Source organism: Moschus berezovskii, chromosome 20 (genome assembly GCF_049115385.1).
Source record: "Moschus berezovskii isolate FMDL1 chromosome 20, NW_MosBer_1.0, whole genome shotgun sequence".
In the NCBI taxonomy this organism is placed as follows: domain Eukaryota; kingdom Metazoa; phylum Chordata; class Mammalia; order Artiodactyla; family Moschidae; genus Moschus; species Moschus berezovskii.
The window spans coordinates 53,487,068-53,499,362 of record NC_142479.1 but is presented as its reverse complement, the minus strand read 5'-3'; the positions used below and the strand labels follow the sequence as shown (position 1 = coordinate 53,499,362).

General features: G+C 42.8%; 2 protein-coding genes across 9 annotated transcripts; both read right to left on the bottom strand.

The window, feature by feature from the left end:
* Positions 1-413: 413 nt before the first annotated feature.
* Positions 414-1,088, bottom strand: LOC129544386 (uncharacterized). Of its 4 annotated transcripts, none has more exons than XM_088828529.1 (2): positions 898-1,088; positions 414-831 (listed from the first exon to the last, which is right to left on the bottom strand). In XM_088828529.1, the coding sequence occupies exons 1-2, from the start codon at positions 1,086-1,088 to the stop codon at positions 414-416; spliced, it is 609 nt and encodes a 202-aa protein (XP_088684655.1). The 4 variants fall into 4 exon arrangements, with proteins under 4 accessions (XP_088684655.1, XP_088684657.1, XP_088684658.1 ...); XM_088828531.1 differs by having other exon boundaries at positions 1,042-1,088; XM_088828532.1 differs by having other exon boundaries at positions 414-774; positions 1,042-1,088.
* Positions 1,089-7,126: 6,038 nt separating this feature from the next.
* On the bottom strand, positions 7,127-8,122 carry LOC129544383 (uncharacterized). Of its 5 annotated transcripts, XM_088828528.1 has the most exons (5): positions 8,061-8,122; positions 7,962-8,003; positions 7,611-7,754; positions 7,308-7,532; positions 7,127-7,193 (listed from the first exon to the last, which is right to left on the bottom strand). In XM_088828528.1, the coding sequence occupies exons 1-5, from the start codon at positions 8,120-8,122 to the stop codon at positions 7,127-7,129; spliced, it is 540 nt and encodes a 179-aa protein (XP_088684654.1). The 5 variants fall into 5 exon arrangements, with proteins under 5 accessions (XP_088684654.1, XP_088684650.1, XP_088684651.1 ...); XM_088828524.1 differs by having other exon boundaries at positions 7,611-8,122; XM_088828525.1 differs by having other exon boundaries at positions 7,308-7,502; positions 7,611-8,122.
* Positions 8,123-12,295: the final 4,173 nt, after the last annotated feature.

Sequence of the window (12,295 nt, the reverse complement as noted above, 5' to 3'; positions counted from 1 at the left end):
AACAGTAATTCTGGTAGAACATGCTGCTGCTGCTGCTGCTGCTAAGTCGCTTCAGTTGTATCCGACTCCGTGAGACCCCATAGATGGCAGCCCACCAGGTTCTGCCGTCCCTAGGGTTCTCCGAGCAAGAACACTGGAGTGGGTTGCCATTTCCTTCTCCAATGCATGAAAGTGAAAAGTGAAAGTGAAGTCGCTCAGTTGTGTCTGACTCTTAGCGACCCCAGGGACTGCAGCCTACCAGGCTCCTCCGTCCATGGGATTTTCCAGGCAAGAGTACTGGAGTGGGTCGCCAGTGCCTTCTCCGGTAGAACATGCTAGTTGTCGGCAAAGTCTAGGAAGTGATTTTGTCTACACAATAACAAGCTAGTTAACAAGCGATGTTGTGTGGGGAAGGGGAAACTTTGGTGAGGCGATCAGCAACAGGAAGGCTGGCAGCAGCTGGACACACAGCTAGGGTGACAGCAGGTCGTCTGACAGCAGACAGGGTGGCAGCAAGGCTGGCAGCAGCTGGATCCACATTCCTGGGCTTGGCACCCAGGCAGGCAGTAGCACGTGGGGTGGTAGCAGAGTCTGCGGCAGTACACAGGTGCACAGCAAGCTGGCTGACAGCAAGGCTGGCTGCAGCTGGACCCACTGAAGGTTTGTCCACAGCTGCTGGATCCACAGCAGGTGGGCTGGCAGCAGGTGGTCACACAAGTAGGCTTGAGGCAGGTGGTCCTGCAGCAGGTGGTCTGACAGCAGGCAGGGCGGCAGCAAGGCTGGCAGCAGCTGGACCCACAGCAGGTGGGCTGACAACAGGTGGTCACACAAGTAGGCTTGCGGCAGGTGGTCCTACAGCAGGTGGTTTCACTAGTTTGATAGCAAGTTGGAGGGCAGCAAGGCCGACAGCAGGTGGACTCACAGCAGGTGGGCTGGCAGCAGGTAGTCGCACAAGTAGGCTTGAGGCAGGTGGTCCTGCAGCAGGTGGTTTGACAGCAAGTTGGGGGGCAGCAGGGCTTGCAGCAGCTGGACTCACAACAAGTGGTCCTGCAGCAAATGGGCTGACAGCAGGTGGGCTGACAGCACGGGGAGCAGCACGAGTGGGTCATTGTGTCTGTGATGAGGATGGACTCCTGTTCAGAAGTGAGTTTCTCAGATTCTGATGACTCCTCCTGCTCTGGGGCTTTTTATACCCTGGACCCCCAATGTTGGAACCAATAAGCAGGACTTTCCTGGTTGTTCTTTATGCTATTGCTGTAGTTTAGGGTAATTGTCATGGAGGAAGTTGCTTTCTTAGTGTTTTATAGAGAGGCCTCTGTAAATTAGTGTTTGATCTTTTCCTTAATTGGGTCTAGTACTTAAGAATCTTTCCTAGAAATGAAGAAGTCAGGAATGATCACCAGCAGCATTTCTGGTCATGTGACATCATCTGGGCATGCAGTAGTTCCTGCTGGCTCTGTGAAGGTCAGAACTGTTCTCCCTTCTCAGCTTTGCTCCTTTGGCTCTACTTAGTTTGGGACGTACCTCGAAAGGGTCAGGATGCTGATGTATTCTGTGATGAATGAAGCCTGCTTGAGTCCAACTCTGATCCCTAGAAACTCAGGTTCAAGGCTTCCATGTCCGTCCATATCTGGACAACTTACTTAATATGTTTCCCAGTTTTATCAGAGACATTTAGGTAGAAGATGGTTTGCACAATGTTTTTTATGTGAAAATCAGCACCAAAGCAGGAGACTAGAAGCAGGCATAGAAGCAGTACACTGGGTTTCAGACAGCATCCACCAATTAATATTCCATCCCTATTTTGTAGCTGGGTCAGTGATCTGAGGTGAGACCTCCAACTTATACATCAGTTCAGTTCAGTTCAGTCGCTCAGTCGTAACCAACTCTTTGCGAACCCATGAATCACAGCACGCCAGGCCTCCCTGTCCATCACCAAATCCCAGAGTTCACTCAAACTCATGTCCATCGAGCTTGTGATGGCATCCAGCCATCTCATTCTCTGTCGTCCCCATCTCCTCCCGCCCCCAATCCCTCCCAGCATCAGAGTCTTTTCCAGTGAGTCAACTCATCGCATGAGGTGGCCAAAGTCTTTTCCAGTGAGTCAACTCATCGCATGAGGTGGCCAAAGTATTGCAGTTTCAGCTTTAGCATCAGTCCTTCCAATGAACACCCAGGATTGATCACCTTTAGAGTGGACTGGTTGGATCTCCTTGCAGTCCAAGGGACTCTCAAGAGTCTTCTCCAACACCACAGTTCAAAAGCATCAGTTCTTCGGCGATCAGCTTTCTTCACAGTCCAGCTCTCACATCCATACATGACCACGGGAAAAACCATAGCCTTGACTAGACAGACCTTGGTTGGCAAAGTAATGTCTCTGCTTTTTAACATGCTATCTAGGTTGGTCATATCTTTCCTTCCAAGGAGTAAGTGTCTTTTAATTTCATGGCTGCAATCAGCATCTGCAGTGATTTTGGAGCCCAAAAATATAAAGTCTGACACTGCTTCCACTGTTTCCCATCTATTTCCCATGAAGTGATGAGACCAGATGCCATGATCTTTGTTTTCTGAGTGTTGAGCTTCAAGCCAACATTTTCACTCTCCTCTTTCACTTTCATCAAAAGGCCTTTTAGTTCCTCTTCACATTCTGCCATAAGGGTAGTGTCATCTGCATATCTGAGGTTATTGATATTTTTCCCAGCAATCTTGATTCCAGCTTGTGCTTCTTCCAGCCCAGCGTTCCTCATGATGTACTCTGCATATAAGTTAAATAAGCAGGATGACAATATACAACCTTGACGCACTCCTTTTCCTATTTGGAACCAGTCTGTTGTTCCATGTCCAGTTCTAACTGTTGCTTCCTGAGCTGCATACAGGTTTCTCAAGAGGCAGGTCAGGTGGTCTGGTATTCCCATCTCTTTCAGAATGTTCCACAGTTTATTGTGATCCACACAGTCAAAGGCTTTGGCATAGTCAATGAAGCAGAAATAGATGTTTTTCTGGAACTCACTTGCTTTTTCCATGATCCAGCAGATGTTGGCAATTTGGTCTCTGGCTCCTCTGCCTTTTCTAAAACCAGCTTGAACATCTGGAAGTTCACGGTTCACGTATTGCTGAAGCCTGGCTTGGAGAATTTTGATCATGACTTTACTAGAATGTGAGATGAGTATAATTGTGTGCTAGTTTGAGCACTCTTTGGCATTGCCTTTCTTTGGGATTGCAATGAAAACTGACCTTCTCCAGTCCTGTGGCCACTGCTGAATTTTCCAAATTTGCTGGCATATTGAGTTCAGCACTTTCACAGCATCATTTTTCAGGATTTGAAATAGCTCAATTGGAATTCCATCACCTCCACTAGCTTTGTTTGTAGTGATGCTCTCTAAGGCCCACTTGACTTCACATTCCAAGATGTTTGGCTCCAGGTGAGTGATCACACCATCGTGATTATCTTGGTCGTGAACTTATATATAGATTTTTTAAAATTGAGGCAAGTACAATGATAGCCAAGGTATATTTGAATTTGGTAATTTACATATTTTAACAGATGTTGAATGTGTGAGACATAATTTCTTAAATTTTTTCCTGTGCAATTCTCTCCCTCTCTCTCCTCTAGTTACAAATGTAGGAGTGTAATTGTCATGTCATAGGGAAAGAATATGGGCTTCCCTGATAGCTCATTTGGTAAAGAATCTGCCTACAATGCAGGAGACCCTGGTTTGATTCCTGGGTTGGGAAGATCCACTGAAGAAGGGATAGGCTACCCACTCCAGTATTCCTAGGCTTCCCTTGTGGCTCAGCTAGTAAAAAATCTGCCTGCAATGCAGGGGACCTGGGTTCAATCCCTGGGTTAGGAAGATCCCTGGAGAAGGGAAAGGCTACCCACTCCAGTATTCTGGCCTGGAGAATTCCATGGACTGTATGGGTTGGTAAAGAGTTGGACATGACTAAGCTACTTTCACACACAGAGGGAAAGAATATAGTCAACAATATTAAAAAAGAATAAAACAGTATTTCAACATTTCACTACCAGCAGTGTTATATGCTCTCCTGTCTATTGTGAGCTTTCTAAATTCTACTGGTATGTGTCTCTCCTGTTTTTATAAATTGAGGTATAATTGTCATAATGCATTATTTTAGTTTCAAGTGTAAAACATAATGATTTGATATTTGTATATATTGCACAGTGATCACCACAATAAATCTAGTTAAACTCCATCACCAACTACAGTTACAAATTTTTTGGAGTGATGAGAACTTTTAATATTTACTCTCTTAGCAACTTTCAAATATGCAATAGAGAACTATTAACTATAGTCACTACGCTGTACTTTACCTTCCTCATGAGTTTATTTATAACTGGAAGCTTGCACTTATGACTCACTTTACCCATTTTGCCCACCCTCCACCACCCCACTCCAACTCTGGTTACCATTAATGTGTTCTCTCCATCTATGAGCTCAGGGTTTTGATTTTAGGGTTTCTATTTCATTCCAAATATAAGTGAGATGATATAGTATTTGTCTTTCTCTGTCTGACTTGTTTCACTTAGCATAAAGTCTTCCAGGTCCATTTATATTGTCACAAATGGGAAAACAGCTTATATTTTACTGCTGAATTGTATTCCATTGCATAATACGTAACATATTTTCTTCATTCATCCATTGATGGACACTTTGGTTTTTTCCATATCTTGCCTATTGTAAATATTGCTGCAATGAACATGTAGGTGCTTATATTGTTCCCAGTTACTGTTTTATTTTCTACAGATAAATACCCAGAAGTGGAATTGCCGGATTGGATGGTAGTTCTTTTAATTTTTGAGGAATAGGCATAATATTTCTCATAGTGGCTGCACCAATTTATGCTCCCACAAACAGCCACAAATGTTCTTATTTTCTCCACATTCTCACCAAGACTTGATGTAGCTTGTCCTTCTGATTATAGTCATGCAAAACCATGAGGTAGTAACTCATCATGGTTTTGATTTGCATTTCCCTGATGCTTAGTAATGTTGAACACCTTTCTAGTACCTGTTGGCCATCTATATGTCTTATGAGAAAAAAAAAAGTCTATTCTGAACGTCTGCCCATTTTTTCAGTCAGATTGTTTTTGTTTTGTTTTTTTGTTATTAGGTCAAGTGAGTTCTTTATATAATTTAATATTGATCCTTATCATGTATATGATTTGCAAGTATTTCCCCCCAATCAGTAGGCTGCCTTTTCATTTTGTTCACTGTTCACTTTACTGTGTGGAAGCTTTTTTCTTTTTGCCATACCATGGGGCTTGTGGGATCTTAATTCCTGGCCCAGGGATTCAACCCAGGTCCCCAGGTGTGAAAGCATAGAGTCACACTCAGTGGACCACCAGGGAATTCCCACTTTTTGGTTTGATGTAGTCCCACTTTACTTTTTACCTTTGTTTTTAGTGTCTATTTTTTTGTAAACACCAAGACCAATGTAAGGTCTAAGTTTCCTCCAGAAATTTTATGGTTTCAGATTCATCTTTAATACATTTTGAGTTTTATTTTCTTTTTGCCTGTGTTGGTCTTCAGTGCTGTGTGCAGACTTTCTCTAGTTGTGGTAAGTGAGAGCTACTCTCTAGTTGAGGTGTGCAGGCTTCTCGCTGTTTTGGCATCTTTTTGCAGAGCACAGACTCGAGAGTGCGGGGGCTTCAGTAGATGTGGCAGGTGAGCATGTTTGCTCTGAGGCATGTGGTATCCTCCCAGACCAGGGATCAAACCCATGTCCCCTGCACTGGCAGGTGGATTCTTAACCACTAGACCACCAGGGAAGTCCATTTTGAGTTAATTTTTGTGTATGATGTAAGATAGTAGCTCAGTTTTATTTTTTGTAAGTGGCTGTCAGTTTTTTCAAGACCATGTATTGAAAAGATTGTCTTTTCACCACTGTATATTCCTGGTTCCTTTGCTATAAATTAATTGGCTGTAGAATATATGGGTTTATGTCTGGGCTCTCTATTTTTTTCCATGATGCATGTGTGTTTTTATGCCAAACCATACAGTGTTATTTACTATAGTTTTGTAACACACTTTGCCAGAGAACAGTATAAACACTTTGACCAAGCAGTTCTACTTGCAGATATTTATCCAACAGAAATGTTTATATATGTGCACCAAAGGACCTGTTCATAACAACATTACTTTTATTATCCCCAAACTGCAACCAATCCCCATATATATCAATAGTAAATAAATAAAATGTGTCATATTCAATCACTGGAAGATTATACAGCAAGGAGAAGGAATGAACTTCCCAGAAATGACATGGATGAGTGTGACAATCGTAATATAAAAGGAAAGTGACCAATTCTGTAGTATTGAGAGTTATATTTGAAAGGGATAGGGTTAAGTTCTATTTCTTAACCTGATAATAGTGACATGTGTTCACTTTGAGATAGTTTATCAAGTTGGAGATTTTCTCACATGAGAAATGGAAAAAATATGTGGGGGATTGTATGAGCTCAGCCTTACATCATGAATATTGTTGTTGTTTAGTAGCTAAGTCATGTCTGACCCTTTTGTGACTCCATGGACTATAACCCTCCAGGCTCCTCTGTCTATGGGATTTCCCAGGCAAGACTGCCTGGAGTAAGTTGCTGTTTCTTTCTCCAGATGCTGTATAACAACAAAAAACACAATATTGGATGAATAGTGGCACAAGATTTATTTAGAAATCCAGGTAAAATTCCCTGCATGCAGAGAGACAACTCAAAGTGATTATGAAAAGAAGAAAGTAAGATACAAAAATAATCAGTATATTGAAAAGATACATGATTATGAAGACTATTATGAAGATAAGTATCAGAAACTAAAGAAACAGTCATGAGGATTTTTTCCCTAAAATAGATGTAGAGAGAAGGTGAAGATCTAGATTTCAAAGTCAAAGCCAAGATGTTCCATTATAATGATACAGGAAGCTGGCACATGACCCACACAGACAGGAAGGGGAGAATCAGAGTGAAGTCCTCTACATTCCATCAAGCTGATTCATAAGATTTTATATAGACAGATGAATAACAAAAAAAAAAAAATGTTAATAGACTGCTGGCTTTCAGCATCATTTGGAAGTGAATTTGTCCTACGAACAGCAAGGTTGATTTGTGAGATGGTGGTTCTTTGGTGAGATTTTCAGCAGCAGGAAGGCTGGCAGCATGTGGACACACAGCTGGGGTGGCAGCAGGTGGTCCTACAGCAGACGGGGCGGCAGCAAGATTGACAGCAGCTGGATCTGCTGCAGGTTTGTCCACAACTGCTGGACCCACAGCATGTGGGCTGGCAGCAGGTGGTCACACAAGTAGGTTTGCAGCAGGTGGTCTGACAGCAGACAGGGCGGCTGCAAGGCTGGCAGCAGCTGGATCCACATTCCTGGGCTTGACACCCAGGCAGGCAGCAGCACGAGGGGTGGTAGCAGGTTCTATGGCAGTACACGGGTGTACAGGAAGCTGGCTGGCAGCAAGACTGACAGCAGTTAGAACCACCGCAGGTTTGTCCACAGCTGCTGGACCCACAGCAGGTGGGCTGACAGCAGCTGGTCACACAAGTAGGTTTGCAGCAGGTGGTTTCAGTGGTTTGACAGCAAGTTTGGGGGCAGGAGGGCTGGCAGCAGCTGGGCTCACAGCAGGTGGGCTGGCAGCAGGTGGTCACACAAGTAGGCTTGAGGCAGGTGGTCCTGCAGCAGGTGGTCTCACAACAGGCAGGGCGACAGCAAGGCTGGCAGCAGCTAGACCCACCGCAGGTGGGCTGGCAGCAGGTGGTCACACAAGTAGGCTTGCGGCAGATGGTCCTACAGCAGGTGTTTTCACTAGTTTGATAGCAAGTTGGGGGGCAGCAAGGCCGACAGCAGTTGGACTCACAGCAGGTGGGCTGGCAGCAGGTGGTCACACAAGTAGGTTTGCAGCAGGTGGTCTGACAGCAGGCAGGGCGGCAGCAAGGCTGGCAGCAGCTGGACCCACAGCAGGTGGGCTGACAGCAGGTGGTCACACAAGTAGGTTTGCAGCAGGTGGTCCTGCAACAGGTGGTTTGACAGCAAGTTGCGGGGCAGCATGGCTGACAGCAGGTGGGCCGGCAGCAGGTAGTCCCGCAGCAGTTAGGCTGACAGCAAGGGGAGCAGCAGGAATGGGTCATGGTGTCAGGTGTGGAGGGGTGGCTTCTGAGCAGAGACAAATTTCTCAGAATCTGAATACCTCTTCTCTACTAGACCTTTTATACTCTGGTTCCCAAATTTAGGACCAATGAACAGAATTTTCCTTGTTATTATTTATAACTTTTTTCATGATCCATGGAAAATTGCCTAAGGAGGAAGTGTTCCCTAACTATTATGAATCTTCTGAAAATAAGATTATTCTCCTAGTTAATATTAAACCATAGGAACTTATTTCAGAAATGGGAGAAATCATCAACATCCATACACTTATTTAAGTATAAATCATCATTTCTCAAGACAGAATTAATCCTTTTGTCACCTGTCAGTTCAAGATAATTTGTAGAAGATTTCAGAGCCATTGTTCCCACCTACATTTTCCTCTTGGAGCTACTTATATTGGGATTCACCCCTCAAGATAGGTGAAAGAAAAGTGATGAATTCAACTCATATTTTAACACATTATGAATTAAAGTTACATTTTAAAAGGCTTTCATCTATGCCACACAAAATTCAATGATAGATAAATCTATGAGTAGGAAGCTTTTCCACTTGCTATCTCATTTCCTAAAAACAAGGGACTGAGCACAGAAGAGCTGATGCTTTTGAACTATGATGTTGGAGAAGACTCTTGAGAGTCCCTTGGAGTGCAAGGAGATCCAACCAGTCCATCCTAAAGGAGATCAGTCCTGGGTGTTCATTGGAAGGACTGATGTTGAAGCTGAAACTCCAATACTTTGGCCACCTGATGTGAAGAGCTGACTCACTTGAAAAGACCCTGATGCTGGGAAAGATTGAGGGCAGGAGGAGAAGGGGATGACAGAGGATGAGATGGTTGGATGGCATCACCGACTCAATGGACATGAGTTTGGGTAAATTCTGGGAGTTGGTGATGGACAGGGAGGCCTGGTGTGCTGCGGTTCATGGGGTCATAAAGAGTCAGACATGACTGAGCAACTGAACTGAACTCACTATATTAAACATTATCTTTCCTTGCTTAACTCCAAATCTGCTGACAGACCTGATAACAAACTTGCTCAGGGGGTGATATCTTTATTAATGTATTTAATGGCAAAGGGAAAAGTTTCAAAGCAGTTAATTTGACAACTAAAATATTTTTGTTTGAATTGCAGTTTCAAAGAAAAGCTATGGAGGGTGGCAAAGTGGGTAAAGGTGGGCAAATGTATGGTGAAGAAAACCATACTTTTGATGATGATCATTTGGTAGTGTATACAGAAATCTAAATATAATATGGTACAAGCAAAATTCAATGTTATAAGCCAATAAAAATATACAAATGTCAATAAATTATTAACATTCAGGAACAAAAGGGACAACAATGACTCAGGGGAGCAAAGCATAATATTTTGGATACTTAGCAATTTCCGTATTTGTAACCTTTTGAAAGAAAGAGCATGTTTATTTCACTGATTAACACTGTGGCTCCTGATACTTCATTTGCTCTGACTTAACTGCAGTTATGGATTTCTGATGCCTCTGCTGCTGGGCATCCTGGTCTTGGTGGCAAAGTCGTATAACCTGCCTGTTAGTAGATCCAGTATATGGATAATAGCATTACCAGTTCATCCAGTCAAATAATCTGCTGCTGTTCATTGAGTCAGAATGGAATCATAGCAGAAGTGGGATGGGTTGAATATCATCTTTCCCTTCTGTGCCTCTGTCCTGAGAATGGCTCTTAGAGGGTGGGAATCAACATGGACTCACTTGAATAAAGGAGAACTCCAAGTTAACTAGCTTGGAACTTGAACTAGAAGTAATGTGTAATAGGGCTGAGTAATTGGGATGTTAGGATGTTGGTTTGAAATAGTGACCACTTCTATTTTGAACAATCTGAAGCCATGTGCCTTAAATCCAGTTATATTGCTTAGCTTCTTCATAAGTTACGAGTGTGTTATATGCTGATTTTGCCACCAGCCACTTTGCTATAGTGTATTGAGGTCTGAGTTTTGGTGCATTTGCTTATCCATGTTTGGATCTAAGTATTGTCCAGATAGCAAGAATTGTGATTGTGTGTCTGTTTTGGGTACATGAAGTTAAATGTCTTTAAGGCTAAAGAATGATAATGTTCAGAGTATCAAATAACACATTTGGAAAGTATAAAATGAAGTAGATGAGATGAAGATAAAATAAGAAAAGAAAGGCAAATGCTCCTTTTCAGGCATAAATGATTATATAAAGATATGTAAGCATACTCTTTAAATACCAAAGCTAACCAGATGCCACGTCAAAATGTCTGATAATTTCTCTTTAAACATGATAAACAGCAGCTAGAAAATAATCTTGGACAAGATGATGACATCTCCTCATCAGGGTATACAATAGGATTTGGGAGAAGACTTCCATTTGAGAACCTCACTCTCCTGGAAACCCAGAACCCACAACCTCTGACACCATGGTCAGCTCCTGTTGTGGCTCCATCTGCTCTGACCAGGGCTGTGGCCAAGGTCTCTGCTAGGAGAACTGCTGCCACCCCAGTTGCTGCCAGACCACCTGCCGTCACCCCAGCTGTCGTGCACCCAGCTGCTGAGTCTCTAGTTGTTGCTACCCCCTGTTGCTACAGTTCCAGTTGCTGTGTCCCCAGCTGTGGAGTGTCCAGTTGCTGCTGCCCAGTCTGCTGCCAGACTATCTGGTGTCTCCCAACATTGCAGATTTTCTCATTGAACTTCATTCTTCACCCCAGCCCTGAGTCAACCACCAGTATTCCAGTGTGTTCATCTTTTGTTTTTCATTTCTTTTGTCCACAGCATCTGGACTGGCTCTGATCTGGACTGGCTCTGATCTGTCACTGTGTTTGTCCATCCCATCGATCGTGCCACCAAGAAACTGTTTTAAAAGAAGTAGTTTAAACTGAGTACCACAGAGACTCTCCAGGTTTTGTGCCTGTTACCTTGACATTCAGGCAGATGATCAAATGTCTACTCTAGTTCATGGGGACAGGCTCCTAATCCCATGACTGCTGTGCATGACCTGGCCTTTGCAGTGAGTTCTGTGTTATAGAACAGCTACATGTCCATAAACACTTGGTATCAGAAACATTTTTGGCCCTTTATTTTTTTAGTGTTGATTATGAACTGGAGATAAACTTGTATTTCTCTCTCAGAAAACTGATTTTACATATCAATCAAATCCTGTATCAGAGAAAACGCTGAATAATGACTTTTCCCCCAAAAGTAGATTGCCCTCCTTGCCTGCAAGTTTACTGACAGAAAACAAGAGCTTCCCTTTTACTACAGTTGAATTATGGACCACCCTGTAAGGTCCTTTGGGGAAGCACTAAGTCAAATGTGACCCAATTCACATCACGATATAACTCACAATGAAATCTTGGATTCAATAGGAAGACACATGTCAGGCAGAGTGTATTGGTGATATTGATGAGAAAGAGAAATCATTCTGTTGAAGACAGGTAATGTATAGAGATTTATTCTTAGAAATAAAACGTGTCATGTATGAAAATTCAAGGGATAGTGTACAGTTTACAACCACATAAGACAAAGTGAAGGAGTGAATCAGAAGGAAGTAGAGTGTTTATACTCTTATAATATAATTATGATTTTAAAACTACTCCCTGTATATGAGACAGCAAAAGAGACACAGGTGTATAGAACAGTCTTTGGGACTCTGGGAGAGGGTGAGGGTGGGATGATTTGGGAGAATGGCATTGAAACATGTATATTATCATATGTGAAACGAATCACCAGTCCAGGTTCGACGCATGATACAGGATGCTCAGGGCTGGTGCACGGGGATGACCCAGAGGGAGGATAAGGGGAGGAGGGAGGTGGGAGGGGGGTTCAGGAAGGGGAACTCATGTACACCTGGGGCAGATTCTTGTCAATGTATGGCAAAACCAACCAATATAATACCGTAAAATAATTAGCCTCCAATTAAAAAAACAAAAAAAGAGAAACAATTATAATCATCATCTGCAATTAAAAATAATTTTACTTCTTTAAAAAAATAAAAGATTTTGAAATAAAAATAAATAAATAAATAAAACTACTCCCTTAAAACACATTATAATCATTGTAAGGAGGAGGGGTATTTCCTAGTTGTCTTCCTGCCTTCAGACAGAACACGAACCATCTCCAAACAAACAAATGACTGTAGAACTGTGGCCTAATTAGATCAGAATC